General features: G+C 45.3%; 1 protein-coding gene across 1 annotated transcript in view; it reads left to right on the top strand.

Annotated features, from left to right (window-relative positions):
• ADAMTS4 (ADAM metallopeptidase with thrombospondin type 1 motif 4) overlaps window positions 1-18,290 on the top strand; it is a 41,148-nt gene that overhangs the window by 17,130 nt on the left and 5,728 nt on the right. Inside the window, exons 2-8 of the mRNA XM_069607179.1 lie at window positions 2,908-3,246; window positions 6,181-6,313; window positions 6,910-7,080; window positions 9,162-9,448; window positions 10,611-10,797; window positions 15,548-15,723; window positions 17,201-17,376. Of these exons, the coding sequence (XP_069463280.1) occupies window positions 2,908-3,246; window positions 6,181-6,313; window positions 6,910-7,080; window positions 9,162-9,448; window positions 10,611-10,797; window positions 15,548-15,723; window positions 17,201-17,376 (1,469 nt within the window). The remainder of the gene's footprint in view (window positions 1-2,907; window positions 3,247-6,180; window positions 6,314-6,909; window positions 7,081-9,161; window positions 9,449-10,610; window positions 10,798-15,547; window positions 15,724-17,200; window positions 17,377-18,290) is intronic.

Here is an 18,290-nt window from a genome sequence, read left to right as displayed (position 1 = left end):
TTTAAGGCAACAACGCGTGGAATTCTGGTACTTGGTGTTTCCCCCTTTCTCTTTACCTTAAACAAATTATATGATTGCTGGACTGACAAGACACGCTCATTGGTCGCTAGGCACATTCAGAGTAGTGCACCCAGCCGAGGAAGGCCAATCTAAGTTTTGTTCTGCTGCTTCCACATTTTTATTGACACGAAAACCGCGGCCTTTTTCTAGAATTGTACTCCTTTCCTTGCTTGACTCTGTTAGTTGTCACTACTGATGCAGAGATCTCCACATCACGTGTCAGTGGTTGGATCTGTTTTTCATTGTCTCTGCATTCTCATATTTTAATTTGGCATTCTGCATCCTGGGCTAGCCTGTACACGTGCAAAGTAATAGCACAATGTGGGTCTTCTTCTCAAAACTGACATGGGGCATCTTGAGTTTGTGATGGAAGCTGGGAGAATAGCTAAGCGTCCTGTGGTACAGGCCTGTAAAGTGCTGACACGATGTCGTGTGCGGCATCCTTCACCCACTCCTGGCTTTTGAGCAAATGCACTTTGCACTCTAGCACATAAGGCTTTGCTTCATCCAATGTGTAAGTGTGGGCCTTTGAATCCTAACATGTGAAGCGCTGTTGGTAAAGTTTCCGGGACTAGCGGGAAGTGTGCGTATGCATGGGATGCTTGGCGGCAAGTCTAGACCTTCCGTTAGTCCATAGTCAGAGTTCGGTAACTAACAGGGTGGATGCAGCTGCTCACTCTTCCAGGGGTGGTGCCGCAAATGCCAGTTCCACTGCACACGTGCCATTCTGCCCACTTAGCATGATCTTATGACTTCCATTCACCAGGACAGCATTTTGCCAGTCCTCGGCTTTGATTTGACAGGTGATTGTATTCTAGGAGATCTAGCCTTGGCTATCTTCAATTTGAACAAGTTGTACTTAGCCACGTGATGAAAACATGTGTGAAAGGAAAGCCCAGAACTGGAAAAGTGATGTCTAATCACATGGAGTCATGTCAGCCTCCTATGACTACCAACAGCAGTGAGTAGCCAACAAGGAAATTAAGCACTATAGTCGTAAAGATTAAAGGTCCTAACTATGACCCAAGAACCATCATCAGCAAGATGGCAGGATAGGATGTGACATTAGGAGGCTAGCTCAGCGGCAAAACAAGACGACACGAAGCAACACAGGTTCGATGCCCAGGCCTGCGCTTAGAAACCTCCGGGTATTAAGGGCATTATAAATACGCACCTCATGCCCCGGGCTGTATGAGCGCTTTAAAAAATGCAAATAAATAAATAAACCGGCTACGGTATTCATAGATTGAAAGGGATGCATGGTTTGCAAATAAGTCACGAAGTTCATATACATCATGCTTACAGAGAGAGTCATGCCCTGTGCACAACCGATCTTAAAGGGCCCAACCTTGATGAAAGGCAGACTTGAAAGCAAACATTTAAAAACGCACTGCGATTGTCCGGTTTGTTTTTCAGCCTCATTCGAGACATCTTTCGTGTGTTTTCACCCAGCCTATCAAAGCTGCTTGCATGGACTCTGTCTGCCAACTGGAACCACTTTCTAGTTCCCCGTTTCTATTCCGTGCCCAAAAATGTAATTAAGTATGTCTAACAAACGTGTTGGTTTACAGTTAATATGACATGACAACCAAGGACGGACAGGCCAATAGGGCAATACCCGACGTACAGGTGCAACAGGCCAAAGTGGGCCAGTTTGATGAGTCCCCTCACTCTTCAGACACTAGTTTTGACCAGTGTTAGTGAACACATATTCTTTAAAATACACAATGTGCAATACATTTTACCAAAAATTCCCCCTTGGATACTACTCAAACAGTCTGTCACAAGAGGAATGAATTGCCATGTGCAGCCGTGGACCACTTTTTAATTGATGCCCGAGACAATTTTATTCCCCAGTCCGACCCTGATGACAGCTTATTTTTGCTGGAACACCTTCCCATTTATATGCAGCAAGCCAATTTAGAAGAGCTGTAAGGATAGAGAGCAGAGATGGGTGGTTGAATAAATGAGTGAAATGTGAACGAATAGAAGGCTGAGCATTGGTTGCAGAGTCCTGTGTAACCAGTAGCTGAGTAGTTTGCATCCTGAAACAGCTGTCTCAGCCTTTCAACATTTGTATGCCACAAACATGAATATCATTTTACAAGAGGTAATAAAACACATTGGGCCCAATTACAAGTTTGGAGGTAATTTGGTGGTAAATCTGCCAAATCACTGACAAAAACAATGACCTTTACCGCCACTCGGTCCTGTACATTTATCACAGGATTATGAGTGGTGGCACAGTGGTGTTAGTCCTCTTTTTGGAGTCCACAGGACATCCTGGAAAATGTTTTCGAATTAGTGTGAGTGGTAATTCCGTGGCAGTGATTACGTGGCAGTGATTTGGTGCTAAAGCATATGATTTACCTCCAGATTTTTATACCAAATCCCATAGTACAGTGGTGTGGTAAGCAGACCTCTTTCAGAAGACTCAGCACGAACGCTGCCGCGTCTGTTGAAGGTGGTCTGCTCGATGGCACAGAATCTGCTGGATGAGTTGTGTGTCTGGGACCCCGAGGGTCTGGAGGATGGAGCGGGGCTCCGGCAAAAAAAAAATCTTCTGAGCATCTCTGCTGAATTTCAACATCATGATCAATGCATGCATTTGTGCCACTTATAATGGTGATACTGACTGCCCTACCATGTTGAATGTCAGTGGGGCAGCATGAGGGTTATCAGACACATAATCAATCCTGTTCCGGCCCATTTCCTGCATTTCATTGCAGTTAGTAGTTTGCACTATATAAATGTTTTGCATCATTATGTATTTGTCTAATAGATGCTGCCATTGTCAGCATAAATGGCAGTAATGTACTGACTTTTCCCATGCCTGGTATCTTTTAGCGCTTCTCTTCTGTTCCTCGCTACGTGGAGACCTTGGTGGTGGCGGATGAGTCCATGGCCACATTCCACGGTGCTGGTCTGAAACGCTACCTGCTGACCGTCATGGCAGCCGCGGCCAAGTTCTTCCGCCACCCCAGTCTGAAGAACCCAGTTAACGTGGTGGTAACACGGCTAGTGGTGATTGGACGGGCGCAGAAAGGGCATACCTACAGTGGCCTGAAGATGACAACCAACGCGGCACAAATGTTGCGCAATTTCTGTGAATGGCAGAAAGGACTGAACAACGCCAACGATACAGACTCTGAACATTTTGATACCGCAATCCTCTTCACCAGACTGGTATGTCTTGTGGCTGGAACGTAAATGTCTATGTTAATGTAAATAACTGTCTCGTTAAAGTACTTACTGGTCACAAGATTTGAAGTTGGGTAAGAAATGGTGTGCTGTGTGCATGTGGAGAACTAGGATTAATTGGGGTGGCGGGAGTGAGTGACCTTCATGTCTGGCTAGTAGATTGCAACTTGGCATTTTTCACTCTGAATATAAATAATGTACACACGCCATTTGTGAAGTTTTATGTTCAGTTCTAACATGCTTCATGTGTTCTGGGGGTGATGGTCTTGGCGCATGCCAATGGAAGAAGTTGTTATTAAGTGCAATGGCTGGCTCACAATAAGGGCAATGACGCCTCGTGACAGCGATGCTAGTAGCTCAGGTGCAGAAGGCGAAACTAGTGCTGGACCCTGCGCCTGGCTGTCACAAAAGGTTTTCGGAAAGATGTCTTGCAGTAGAGGGCATATTGCAAAATGGCGTTTCTTATGAATCCATGGAAAGCTAACATCTGCCTGCCTTGGTTGTCACTGTGCTGCGCCATGAACACACAGGCCATGCACGGCAGGCTTATGAAACCAGAGGGGCCGGTATTTTGTGCTATTTTTACAGCTGGCATCGGAGCACGCGCGATATTCTGCACTGGTTTCGCTCTGTTGTCTCGTCACAATAGTCTGTTTACATTGCCCTCGGATGAAGGCTGCGCCTACTGACATGGCACTCCATGGCTTCCTCCCGACAGGTGCTGGTGGGCTACGGTAGCTAAGCACGCACTCGTACGGCCGCTCACGGCCTCTGTCTGCAACTCACTGCAGCCAAATACCAGGAGGGTGGGGTGGGGTAAGAGGGGGTGCATTGCTTTACCATCCGGCCACACACTTGGTATCTGTTTAATCAGATGCTTTTTCTTAACAACGAAATGTATTGCGAGGGTGTTCCTGTGCGTGTGGCGTTTTAATATTGTCTCACATACCAGTTAAATTAATACTATAACAGGCTACTTGGGAGTTCAGCAACATCACGCGAGACTTGGCCACTAGCCTCGTCTTCTGATGCCACAGAACTTTTTGCTAGGGCGTCTTTTTACCGGTTACAGCTCTTAGCTGCCTTCCTATCAGCGTCGTTCCGTAGCATGGCCATTCTTCAAAAAATAAACGCAAAAGGGGTAGGGGTAGGGGAAGCAGAAAGTGGAGGGAAAAGAGGGCCCCAGAGGGTCACCCATTAAATACAAAAAAGCTTCTAAAAATGCAAGGTTGAAAAAAACAATGTCAAGATCTAGGAGTAATGGGCCGCCGATGAGACTTGGTTCCCCCACGTGGCTGCCAGCAGCAGAGGCACGACGTCTTCAATGGCAACACACGAGAAGTAGCATCCTCCAGGCCCTTGGAAGCAGAGGAAAGTGACAACTTCTTTGGAAATGGTGTCTTAGATATTGCCTCTCTGTATCCCAGACACATCACACATGAAAAGTGCACTCACTTTCCTTACATATATGTCTTTATTGGTATTCTGTTGCACAATGTGTGTCAATGCTCAGAATTCAGCCATTGCCGCGATTGCATACGGGAGTGATTTATAATACTTAATTGGTGTTTCGATGAGCAACGAGTGCAGTTTTCCCAGAGTTATATTCAGCAATCGAGTTCATGACGTGACATTGTTTTCATAGCATTCCCAGCGAAGTTCCAAAGTGGGTTCTTGTCGCAGGTGTGCGACCAGGATGATTGGTTCCTCATAGGGCGCTTGATCTTATTGCATTCAAATGTTCTTGTTCACTAGACACAGGTCGCTGGTTTGGTTTATTGCCACAGCTATTTACATCATAATCCTCGTGAACAATGACTACATTAGTAACCAATAGGTCATGACTTTTGCATGCCACGTTAACATTTGCCATAGTTGACATTAAGATGGTCTTCACCCATCTCTAATGTGCACATTGAGGTCTCCAGTGACTCCTCCCTGCACAAGTACACTGATATACGTTCCAAAGCACAATATTGAAAGCAGGAAAGACACACGTGCTTGGCAAATGAAATGTCCCTGGCAGCAGATATCAAACATCAGAGCACCAAGGCCCTTGTAGCGTATAAGGCCCTCAGGCCTTTATTGACAGAGCGTTTTCCATTTGGGTTTTACTGTTCTAAAAAGTTTCTGTGAATCGGGCTCTAAACCTCTCCAATCAACTTACATAGCACTCCTTGGGAAAATGCATCCTACTTCCACCGACAAGGCTGCCCTCTGCTGTTGACACCGAGAAGCAAGAAAGTGACCCGCACAGCGAGCTCAGGGTACTCCCAGTCTGCTCGCACCAACAACAGCAGCAGAGCTATCTTGCATCTCTGCCTCTCGCCCCACTAAGCTAACACACCCCATCTCATTCAGAGCCGCCAGAGTGCCTGGAGGGTATGCAAATGCAGGGGTGCCGGGTATCAATCCTACTCACATAGCCCATGTCTAGGACAAGAGAGCAGGTAGGAACCTAGCTGGGAATTCTTTGCAAACATTCTGGGAACCAGCTCACCAGGCTGGGGACCCAAGCCCAATCAAATCAGTTGCTGAATAATTCCAAACAATGACACTAAGTGGCCAATGACACACCAATAATGACACGAAGTGGCCAATGACACACCAATAACGTATAACATGCCAACATTCCAAAAAGAGCAATAGCTGAATAAGTCGCAGCAGTGACACGAATTCCCCAATAGAATATCAATAAAGAACTGCGTGTAAGGAAATCGGACATTTTTTCAAAATGTCGCCAAGACTTAGACGAGTGTGTCTGTTACGGCCTTGAAATGTCAATTTTGCTGAATCTAAGTCGCAAGGCTCTCATAGTCATTCTTCTGGATGGAGAATTCTGCAATAGTTGGTCATGGTCAGATTTCTAGCAAGCGGTTAGCTCACATTTCCTGTTCTCCTTTTTTTCATTTGCCTCAGAACCTATGTGGTGTTTCAACGTGTGACACATTGGGCATGGCTGATGTCGGCACGGTGTGCGACCCCTCCCGGAGCTGTTCTATTGTTGAGGATGATGGACTGCAATCTGCATTCACGGCTGCTCATGAGCTGGGTGAGTGCAGGCACGAGGCCTCGCAGGCCTACCCTTCTGGTTCATGGCCCATTCTTCCCCAGGCCTCACTACCAAGATCTCGTATCTCAACAAAATGTCTGACTGACTCCCACCAGGGGAAAACATGTCTCCAGTTCTAGTCAAGCTGATATTATGCGTGCATTTCTGTCCCGTCGATGCACAAGGGTGTTTTAGAAAGCATCTCTTTTTGCATCTTCATCTAAAAATACCAATAGTCCTATCAAATGTTTAGAAGTTCTTGGCTTTCACACTAAGACAATGCAATACAGAGGGTGAAAATGTCGAAAGCGTTCGGCTGCGATCTTGATGGAGGGGCAGTGGGTAAACCAGAACATTTACTGGGATCCACTTTATTGAACCTAAGTTAAATACGCATGGCCAATGTCACCTGCCTGAGTTAGTCCTCTTATGCACCCACTTGCAAAGTTTTTGCTTCAATTTATCTGCTGCGCTCAACAAACTGATCATGCAGTGCGAGGTAGCGCTTGATTCCCAGAAGCGTTTTATAGTGGCACAGTCCGGTAGGAAAACGCTCTGTGAACCAGGCCCTTAATCTCTCTTCTGTTTCCCTCCAGGCCACGTGTTCAACATGCTCCACGATGACTCCAAGTCCTGCACAGATCAGAAGCGCCCAGCCAGCAAAACGCGCCACATCATGGCCCCTGTGATGTCTTATGTGGACCCTGAAGAGATGTGGTCCTCCTGCAGCGCCCGCTTCATCACAGACTTCCTGGACAGTGGCCATGGTAAAACGCTGCTCCCGACTTTTCCTTGTTTTAAAATGCTGACCGTTCGTGCTTTTCCTCATCTCGATCTGATCCCTTCTAACTATCGCTACATCCCTCTCCTTTCTCGAGGCTGATTTTTCCTTCTGTTATTGTTTGTAATGTCTTCAACTAGGTTTCTTGTTTTCTTTCTTGTATATGCTCTATCCTTTGTTGGCTTGGGATATGTTCCCAGATAGTAAGTGGGCAAAGCTCCACAGCATGTTCCAGAGGGGCTCTGACATGCCCACGCAGGCCATGGAGACAGTGTGAAGAGATGAGCCATAGAGGCAGTGTGTGGTGATGGGGGCTATAGAGACAGTGTGATGAGATGGTGGCCATAGAGACAGTGTGAGGAGATGGGGGCCATGGGGACAGTGTAAGGGAATGGGGGCCATAGAGAAAGTGTGAGGAGATGGGGGCCATAGATACAATGTGAAGAGATGGGCCATAGAGACAGTGTGTGGTGATGGGGGGCTTAAAGACAGTATGCGGAGATGGCGGCCATAGAGACAGTGTGATAAGATGGGGGCCATAGAGACGGTGTGAGGAGATGGGGGCCATAGAGACAGTGTGATGAGATGGTGGCCATAGAGACAGTGTGAGGAGATGGGGGCCATAGAGACAGTGTGAGGAGATGGGGGCCATGGGGACAGTGTAAGGGAATGGGGGCCATAGAGAAAGTGTGAGGAGATGGGGGCCATAGATACAATGTGAAGAGATAGGCCATAGAGACAGTGTGTGGTGATGGGGGGCTTAAAGACAGTATGCGGAGATGGCGGCCATAGAGACAGTGTGATAAGATGGGGGCCATAGAGACGGTGTGAGGAGATGGGGGCCATAAAGACAGTGTGACGAGATGGGGCCATAGAGACAGTGTGACGAGATGGGGGCCATAAAGACAGTATGTGGAGATGGGGGCCAAAGAGACAGTGTGAGGAGATGGGGGGCCATGGGGACAGTGTGAGGGGATGGGGGCCATAGAGACAGTGTGAGGAGATGGGGGCCATAGAGACAGTGTGACGAGATGGGGGCCATAAAGACAGTATGTGGAAATGGTGGCCATAGAGACAGTGTGAGGAGATGGGGGCCATGGGGACAGTGTGAGGGGATGGGGGCCATAGAGACAGTGTGAGGAGATGGGGGCCATAGAGACAGTGTGACAAGATGGGGGCCATAAAGACAGTATGTGGAGATGGTGGCCATAGAGACAGTGTGAGGAGATGGGGGCCATGGGGACAGTGTGAGTGGATGGGGCCATAGAGAAATTGTGAGGAGATGGCGGCCATAGAGACAATATGTAGAGATGGGGGCCATAAAGACAGTGTGAGGAGATGGCGGGACGTGGTCAGTATGTGGAGATAGCGGCACATGGACAGAAAGTGTCAGGACGTTGGGAAATGGGACATACAATGTCAAGAGGTGGGGCAAGGTCACTAGACACCTTGAGATAACCCGGGGTGAACATGGACAGGCATTGGTGAGGTTTTGGCACAGAGGTAGCATGAGGATCTTGAGGGACATTGACAAACGTCGTACGGAGCTTGTATTTTTATGCGGGACATTGAACCCTAATGCTCTAGATCAGCCACCTTTCAAAAGTATTAACACGCAATCAACTCTCGGAGATCCATCTCATAGTGGATGCAAGACGAAGGTGTCTTGTCTGATTTGCTTTTGCTGCCATGCATATATATATGTATATATATATATAACCCACGTTCAGAGCATTCTTATTGGTAGATGGCGCCGCCTCCCAGGGTGCTAATGACCAGTATGAGCTCCAAGTACTAGCACTTGCCATGTCCCATTGCCCGGTCTGTGGCAGAAAGTCTAGCCAATGGAAATTAGAGCAAGATACCCTTCATATCAGTTCATAATTATTCTCTTTTGGTAGAATAGATTCCTCCGCACCAGCTGCTCTATTTTTTGTTCTTCTCTGCCAGACCTCCATCGTATCGCTTTTTCTTCCTCTTATTGCTGTGGCATCTTTACAAGTGTGTTCCTAGTGTCTCAGAACAACACTTTGTTCCTCAAGGTTAACTTTCCTTCCCACTCTACAGGTCGCTGTCTACTGGACAAGCCCAGCGCCCCACTGCGCCTCCCAGTGCCTTTCCCAGGAAGCAATTATGACTCTGACCGCCAGTGCCAGCTCACCTTTGGGTCTGAATCACGACATTGCCCCAACCTGCACACTCCTTGCTCTGCCCTTTGGTGCACTGGGCGATTCGATGGGCAATTCATGTGTCAAACCAAGCATTTCCCCTGGGCAGACGGTACCCACTGCGGCCATGGAAAAACATGTATGAATGGACAGTGCATCAGCAAAGTGGAGATGAAAGTCTACAATGTGAGTTGCGTCTTCCCTGTACACCAAGTGTCCATCCTTTGCTCTTTGGAGTAATTGTCCTTTTTTTGAACATTTCATCTACACTGAATCCGCGGGGTGGGGAATCCGTTAGTGCTAGCATTAACTGCCATAGTCCTATGCCTCTCCCGAGGAGAGCACGTTTGCTGCATGTCTCCAATGGAATCCTTCAACCAGTATATGCCGTTATTTTACTGTGTGTTTGATAGAGGTCTGAATATGGAAATTACTGAAATTAAGAGATGTAATACACCATTTAACACCCCATTTTATACCAGTAAATGTCAATGGTCTCTTGGTCTGAAGGAACCAATTACAGGCCCACTGAAAGATACAATTTCTCTAAAAGCTCTAGTTTGACCACATTAACCATTATAAGTTTGTTGATCCAAATAAAAGAAAAAAACACCTTGCGATGCCTTCTAGCTGCCGTACCTGTTCTTGATGAGACCTAAAGCCTGAAATGCTGCACATTTGAGACAGATATTGTAACTCTAGGGCACGGCCTGCGGCAATCCTGGGCAGAGATTCCAAGCCTAAAGCAGAAGCTGCACTACAAGGCATAGATTGCCATTGATTGGCATTCCTGGCCAATCCGTGGGCACACCCAGGGCAGAGCTTGCACTGCCCGGCCACTGATAGAGGGAATATTGCAACACCAGGACATGGTTTGTGATCAGATGGAGAGATGACCTACCAGGACGCGGGCTGCAGTCCAGCGGCACTCTAAAGACTGATAATGCAATTGTGGGACACCCTTACAAGGCGCCCACAAGGTTTTCCTCAAGGCTTTTTTGACCTGCAACTTTTTGTAATTTCCCACCATTTTCTTTTAGTTTCAAATATTCTCCATCATTGAGAAAGCAACCCAAGAGTTCGCTTTTTACTTGTGATTGATTACAAGCATCTGAATACTAGCATATCCCGTCATGATCCTCCCTGCCTTCTCTGCCAGCACATACAATGACTCATGCTTTCTGAGACTGCCCAGCTGCAGCCAGAAATGCTGCTCTGTGTTGTGTCACGACTGTTCACCACCCAACCTGAAGAGCTGGGGCTTCTGTTAGGCAACTGTGCATGCATGACTTGCAGCAGCCGTCCATTTCACAGTGATACATGATCTCCATTGATTTTTGTTTTTCAGGTTCCCGTCAATGGGGGCTGGGGACACTGGGGCCCTTGGGGTGACTGCTCCAGGACATGTGGAGGTGGGGTACAGTATTCCCATCGGGAGTGCAGCAAGCCGGTCCCAAGAAATGGTGGCAAATACTGCGAGGGGAAGAGGACTCAATTTCGCTCCTGTAACGCCCTGGAATGCCCAGGAAGTAATGGTGAGTACCAGGAAGTCTCAAGGCAACCCAGATGATCACCCAGCATATCAGTGTATCATCTCAAGACAATTCTAGCACCAATACATCTGTATGCTGTGCTCTTACAGTAAAAGCACATGTTAAACATGTATGTCCATTTTAGAGCAAGCTAATACTGAAGCTCATAACGCTCAGTGCCCTGTACAGAGTAAACAGGGAACCCCCGGCTACTTGTTAACATTTCAGAAAGGCCTGACAGTTCACTTTTCAGAAGTCGAGTACCAGCGAGTTTGTTAATGTAGACTTATAGACCAAGGGATGGGTCATTATCGCAGGATAATGATCCAGCACCAAGTAATGGAGAAGGGCCATAATCCCAAGCAGTATGCCTCTTGAAGTCCATAAGGCTAGTCACACATAGAGCTATCAGCAATGCATGTTTTGAAGTTTTCTTGGTGAAGTAAAAACATGATCTTAACAGTGAGTAAAGTAAATAGAATACATAAGTTAGTACATTACATCTATTCATAATTTGCAGTATTTAAATAAGGTTGTCTTAATAAATTAAGCATTTACTTAGAAAACGTGCTTATAATGAAGTGGGTTTAACATGACCAAGCATTAGTTGCCGTGTAAAAATAAAAGATTTCACTATAAGAAAGTGAAAGCATTTCCACTTGTTTTAGATTTCTCTTTGTTGTGTTACAGAGGATGTTGCAGCAAAAACGCTCCTCCCAGAAATGAAGTATCTTGCCAAAAAAAAGCATTGCCTACACATTGCTTTATTGCATCTCTGTATGCAATCTAAACATTCTGGGGCTCATGTTCTAAATGGGGGCTAAAAAGCTCTTATGACTTCCATTAATGTTCCCCCCATTCTCATTCATTTATATGTCGGTGAAGAGCGGGAGAACCCAACTTGCGTTTCCGCTGCCTCCCTTCTTCTCTACAATACCAATGCTCTAGCATTTGTGCCGTCATGACTTTTCAGGCCGGCTCAAATGCCGGAGATCCCTATCGGGTATGCCAGCTTTATGCACCAGCATAAAACATGCAGACCCTATAGGGATACATTGTACATGCTGCCTTCCATGCATGCCAGGCAGGTTTTCATTTCAATTGGGAACACTGCTTCTCATGCCTGCATGGCAAGCAGTGTTCCCAATTGAAATTAAAATCTTCCCCGCATGCGAGCATGTCGGGCAGGGCTTAATTGTAATTGTGAATCCTGCTTGCCTTGCTAGCACGTGAAGTGGCTCTGACAATTCAAATGAAACATTGCCTGGCATGCGAGCATGTCAGGCAGTGTTTACTCACTTTGCATTGTGTAGTGCAAAAGTGCAGGGCAAAATGTGGTGTACGCCGCCTTTTGCTCTGCACTTTTGCACCATGCAAATGACGATAATTTGGTGGCGGTGAGCCGTTTATGTTGCAGTGCAAATGTAACGGCTCTCCACCACCAAATTGCATATTTTTATAAAAGGACCTCCTCTGTCTTCAAAGGGAGTGCAATACCAGTAGTTATTGACTGCACTGTGAACATTCCGATTGGCTGAGAAGAGGTTAATAACGACATGCGCTATTTATATAAACTATTATTCAAATCAGGGGATAATTCAGTATGTAGCTTATAAATTACCAAAATATAATATTTGTAGAAAAAAATTCTATGTCTATGAATCCAAAATTATGTTATGTTATGCAACAAGCACATGATTTGCTTCACATTTGGCTTGTGTGCATTACAGTGATTTATTTATCATTTATTTTTGTGAATATATTGTCGCCATAGTTGTGGTAAATTTGGGGGTATTAGCAGTGCTAATAACTTCAAAAGGAATTACAGTGGCCGCCATTGTTAACTGTGGAATTTCAACCTGATTATGAGTTCAGTTTGTCCTCATTTAGAAGTCCTGTTGGACTTACTTGGTGAATAGAGGAATTACCACCAGAGGTAATTTCTCAATTTTTTGTATTACCTCCTTATTGTTTTGTTACTTAGAACTGGGAGGACACAAAAAAATTAAGGTGTTTCCCTTTCTACCAGTATGTTCAGTCCTCTCCAAATTTGCAATGAAGCCCAATGTGCTGAAAGCAAAGATGTGTGTGTTTCTTGCTAAAGAAACGATGGGCCCTATTATGCGTTTATTCAATCTGTGGAATTAACGCCAATCTAGTTCACTACTACCACCACTCTGTCCCGTGGATTTACTAAGGGATTACGAGTGGTGGCAAGGTGGAATAAATCGCCCGTTTCGGCCTCCTGAGGATTTTAGCAGATTAACCATGAGCAGTAATTCTCCTGCAGTAAATCCACCAATTTTTCGAGGTGAAGTGGAGGATTTACCTCCAGCAATTTGCTAGAGGTAACTCCTCCCTGTTACCTCCAAACTTTAAAATCAATCAATCAAAATCACTTTTATTTGGCACAGAGCCACTCAGGGGAGCAGACTGGCTTCTAAACCCACACCTACACTAGCTCAGACATTATACCACCAACTTTCTTTAAACAGGTGGGAGGAAGGGAATGAGATTAGTAACAAACCCACTTGGGTAGCCGCAACTTTCACACCCTCTTTAGTTAGACATGATGGCAATAAAGGGCCTCATTACGATTTTTGGGGCATGGTAAAAAAGTGGCAGTACAACACCTAGGACCAAGGGGATGAACCACACTGTGCCACCTTATCCTTTGCAAACACCTTGCTGCAATATTCACATAAATTACTTACATTCAAGAATGCAAAGGATTCCATTTTAACACATTTCCTCAAAGTCCTTCTATTGCCATGAAAGAAAAGTTCTTTAATGGGGAGACTGACAAAAGGATGTCCAATGCATTTCAGACTTAAACAAGTCCTTGTGAAAAAAATAAGTGTCAGAGCCCAAATATTTTCAAGCACGCGTGTGACACACTAGACTGGCAGCTCCCCACCACTGTTATCACCACCCGTGACCCCACCCCACTGTGTCAACATATTTGGGATTTAAGCTGAAACTTTCTCTGGCTCATTGGGGATGATGGATGCCTGACTATAGCAGATATGTGGTGTACAAATAGCAACCAACAGAACATAAAACAACATAACATACTAGTTGTGTCCTGAAACAAAACACATGTTTAAGTACTGGTTTACACACATAATCATCCTTAACATTTTGCTATGATTCTATAAGTAGCACTTAAAGATATCTGCTTAAAATAAGGTAAACATGTTATCCTCCTGTGGTAAATTAATGGCCAAATGCAGGCTAAATAATTAAACTGGTGAACTTTCCTAGCAAACATTGCAGCACGATTCTCTTATGTAGATTTGCACTCACTGGTGATGGCTGTATCCCTAGGATTACCCCTGTGTTGGTGCTGCTGGCTGCTCTTGTTGTCAATCCACCCTACTGTGAAACTGCTGACAGTTATTTCATAATTGGAGCTTCACCAGTGTCATGAAGGCTAACTGGAGCAGTGTGCACGGATGACCAGCATGAGCGACCAGTATTGTCACATTACAACATAGTGTTATTCATTAAAATGGATAACTAGTACTGCTTAGCCACAGGGGTCATTAGCTTCCTGAATTACAATGAGCTGGCCCAGGATGGAGAGATCTTGGACAGTGCACACTGCTGTTGCTTGTTGTATGACAATTACTGACCGACAGTTAACAAAATAAAGTTGCCAAACTCCACATCAAAATCGAACTATGGCTGATACAATAAGTGCTGGGACTCTAAAATAAGTGGCAGGGCTGAGCCTTGGCAAACACTGCGACAAATTAAGCACTGGGAAAGAATTTGATATCTTCTGGGATTTGAGAATTATTCACAGAACGGAGAAACAAAGTGCAAAGATAACACAGTTTGTGCCTTGTTCGAACCATATTGGTACAGCCTATAAGTCAGAAGAGAACTACATTAGCTTTCAAGACCATCTAGGTCATAAGCGCCAGTCTATATGGACTGAATCGAGGGCAAAGCTGCTTAGTACTGTAGTTTTCAGCACACTATAGAACACTGATATGCATGGTGCAAAGAAGCACAAAGTGACTACATAAATCAGCAATCAAAGCTTACATCCATATATGTCCGAACTATTAGGTGACAACATCACAAACAAATGTATGACACACTCATAGCCCCATCTATAGAATGCAAAGTAAATGTCATGCTTCACTCTGCATCAGCGCTAAGTGATTCATGTACATCCCTTCGACACTGCAATAAAAAGCTATACACATGCTACATTATATTGACTTCTAGGGCCCCATAGATCACAACTATACGATAGAAAAGACGTGAATAAGCGAGAGAGTGGAAATATTTGTGTAGCGTTCTCTGCGAGGTTAGCCACTTCGAGGAGCTACACATGTACATATGCTTTCAAGTGTTCTGTAGATTTTCATGTTTGCTAAGCAACCACTGAAAAGTTACAGAACTCTCGAAAGCATAAGACCCAGTGACGGCCGCAGCCCAGGCAGCCATGGAACTTCCGTTTTTTGTTGTTGTTTTCTATAGGGGTCGCAAAGGCCATGCCAGCAGTCGCAAGGGAGACAACGGGGGTCACAGCTGCGACCCCTAGTAACCCCCAAATGACGTGCCTGGTTCATACATTTGCAAATGCTCCACTATGTGTACTTCAAGAGGGGCATACCTGTTTTCCCACTGTGGTGCCAGTGAAGCTCATTCCTCTAACTTTCATGGTGTTTGAATTGTGAAAATGGGGCAGAACTTGAAGAACAGCTGCCCTAACCGGAGTGCCCTTTTCTCCTCACAGCCCTCACCTTCCGGGAGCAACAGTGTGCCACCTACAACCATAGAACAGACCTCTTCAAAGGATTCCCATCCCCCATGGACTGGGTGCCAAGGTACAGCGGTATTGCAGAGAAAGACCAATGCAAGCTCACCTGTCAGTCGAGGCCGCTGGGTTACTACTACGTCCTGGAGCCGAAGGTAAGAGCACCACAATCGGCACGGAAAGGTTACAGATGCAAGAAAGACCTTGACTTCTACACTCACATGAAAACATGTACCCTTTGCAAACCGCTTCGTGAATCAGGCCCAGGGTCTATTGTTTCTTGAAACTAGGGTGGCTTTGATGGGGAATGGCAAGTCATTTCTAAAAACTCTAAAGCACAGGTCTCTTCCACTACCAATGTTTGGAAGTCCAAAAAACTCTCTCTCATATACCCATCATAGCTGGAGATAGTTTATGTCCATTCTGTCTGCAATAAGCCAAGGAACACCCTAAATCCAGTGATTCCATATAGCAAGATGCGCCTTTCTGTCACGTCTGCAATCTTTAGTGTTTGGGGGCATTCTTGCTACCCAGAGACCAAGAAAACTCGAGCTCCCTTTGTGCTAATTAAAGATTACCGAGAGCGCACAGTCTCTTAACCTACAACCTATAGAACATGGAGTGATACTCTACCCCTTCCAGTGCAAACTAGAGGAACGCTTTGCCCCTTTTCTATCTGTTGTTTTTTACCGCGCTTTGCCACTGCAGTCGTAAAGTGGGCTTTAGAATTATTCAAACCCTGCAACTATCTCATCTACCATCTGCAGCAAATTTAATCTTGGCTTTTCATTTCTTGTACCGTCTGAGAATGAATGCCTTGTATAATGTTGATTGCTTGTATCTATGTAACATCTGTCTCCTCGCTTATCCCCTGTACACCTTTGTTTGTCCAGGAGAATGTAGGCTTGCTTTCCATCCCCTTTCATAGCCTCAGAACATGCACGCATGGGTTTTATTCTGCCCTCCTATATCCACAGTAAATAAGGGCACAGCTGTTGCTTCTTTTTCCTAAAACGTGTCCCAATGACCCTGTCCCGCCATATACACCTGGGGAATCAGATCCATGATCTGGAACCTCGCCTGCCATCCCTGGAGAAGGGAAACATGACCTTTGTCTAACATCTGCCCAATAAACACGTCTGATATCTACACTGTGTGCATGCAGTGTTCTTTGACCCTAGTGATCAGATGGCATGAGCTGTGTCCCTAAAGAGTATATATTGGGCCTGGCTCAAAGAGCGCTTTCCAATGGGATTGCACCATTATACAGTGCTTCAGTGAATCAGGTCCATTGTGTCTCCACTTAAGCAAGTTGGAGAAAGGAGAATGAATTATATCACTCCTGTTATTCAGGACAACAGCAAATACCAATCATGAGTGCTTAACAATATTTGCAGCTTAAAATGTTAGGTAAAGATCTTGCAGTAATTCATGTTAAGACAAGCCTACAAGGCTCACACTTTCGAAAAAGATCCTGCGTGCTCATATGCACCTACACCGCATATTCTAGCACCACTGAGCGTTATGCAAGACACTCAAAGTGCTAAACAGATGTACCTCTTGAAGTAGGTTGTGTAATTCTTTCAGAAGATGCTGAAGAACATCTCTTTATTTTCATTATTTTCTATTCAGGTCGCTGATGGCACCCCTTGCTCTCCCGAAACAACCTCTGTCTGTGTGCAGGGCCGCTGCATCCATGCAGGCTGCGATCGAGTCATTGGGTCCAAGAAGAAGTTTGATAAATGCATGGTCTGTGGTGGGAATGGATCCACTTGCACAAAAACCTATGGCTCATTCACCAAACCCAGGTGAGAAACAAAAAACAAACCTGCACTTGTTCTGTTCTAATTTGCAGTGAAGGTTTTTTTTTCGTGTGAACTTAGTAGCTTTTTGAGAATAGTAGGGTACGCTGAACCCCAGTGTTCTGCATGGGGTCCAGCCTGTTAGAGAGGACAATGACAACACTCTCTGCTGAGCTCTGTTTTTAAGCTACAGGTGATGGTTCGACTTCAGACAGGGCCAACTTAGCTCTTCTTCTTTCTTAGGTGTATACATTGTGGACCATTTAATTGGGAAGCAGAAATGCAGGTGCTACATTAAGGCATTTCTAGGCCAATTCTAGACTGATGCTTAGGCTGCTAACAGCGGATGGACACCTGGGTTGCCAATTTTGCCCTACAACATATTACTTCTTATCCTACTTTAAGGTGACAGGGTGCAACAATGATACATTGCTTGGGGAAGGATAAATCCTTACAACTTCAGAGGAAAATAGTAAGTTACAGTGCCACGAAAATGAAAACGTAATAACAAGCAGTATATCAAAAATAAGGATTTGCTTTATGGCCTTAGCTGGAAAGAATATTGCTTTGGAAAAGAGTGCAAGAGTGGACTATTTCACTAAGTGGCATTGTACAAGAAGGTTCAAAGAACCTTCTTTAGTGGGATTTGTGGAATATAAATGTGTCCCTAATAAGGGCACTTGTGTCAAATGGGGGAACAGGCCAGGCTTGACTCACCCTTTCTAAATATTCACAATTGTGTTAGATGAGGGACAGGGTGGGTCTTGACTCAGCCTTCTGTCTTTCTGCTACGGATAAGATGAGTATGAAAATGCAAGCCATTAATGATACACATATGCATGATCTGCTGCTGGTATTGCATGTCTCCACTACAAGTAGAAAGCCATCAGGCGGATTGGCCATCCAATGTTAGGAACTGA

This window comes from Ambystoma mexicanum, chromosome 1p, assembly GCF_040938575.1.
Source record: "Ambystoma mexicanum isolate Mex_15411 chromosome 1p, UKY_AmexF1_1, whole genome shotgun sequence".
NCBI classification, from domain to species: Eukaryota; Metazoa; Chordata; class Amphibia; order Caudata; family Ambystomatidae; genus Ambystoma; species Ambystoma mexicanum.
Note: the sequence above shows the minus strand (reverse complement) of the source record. Positions and strands in the feature narration are given on the sequence as shown.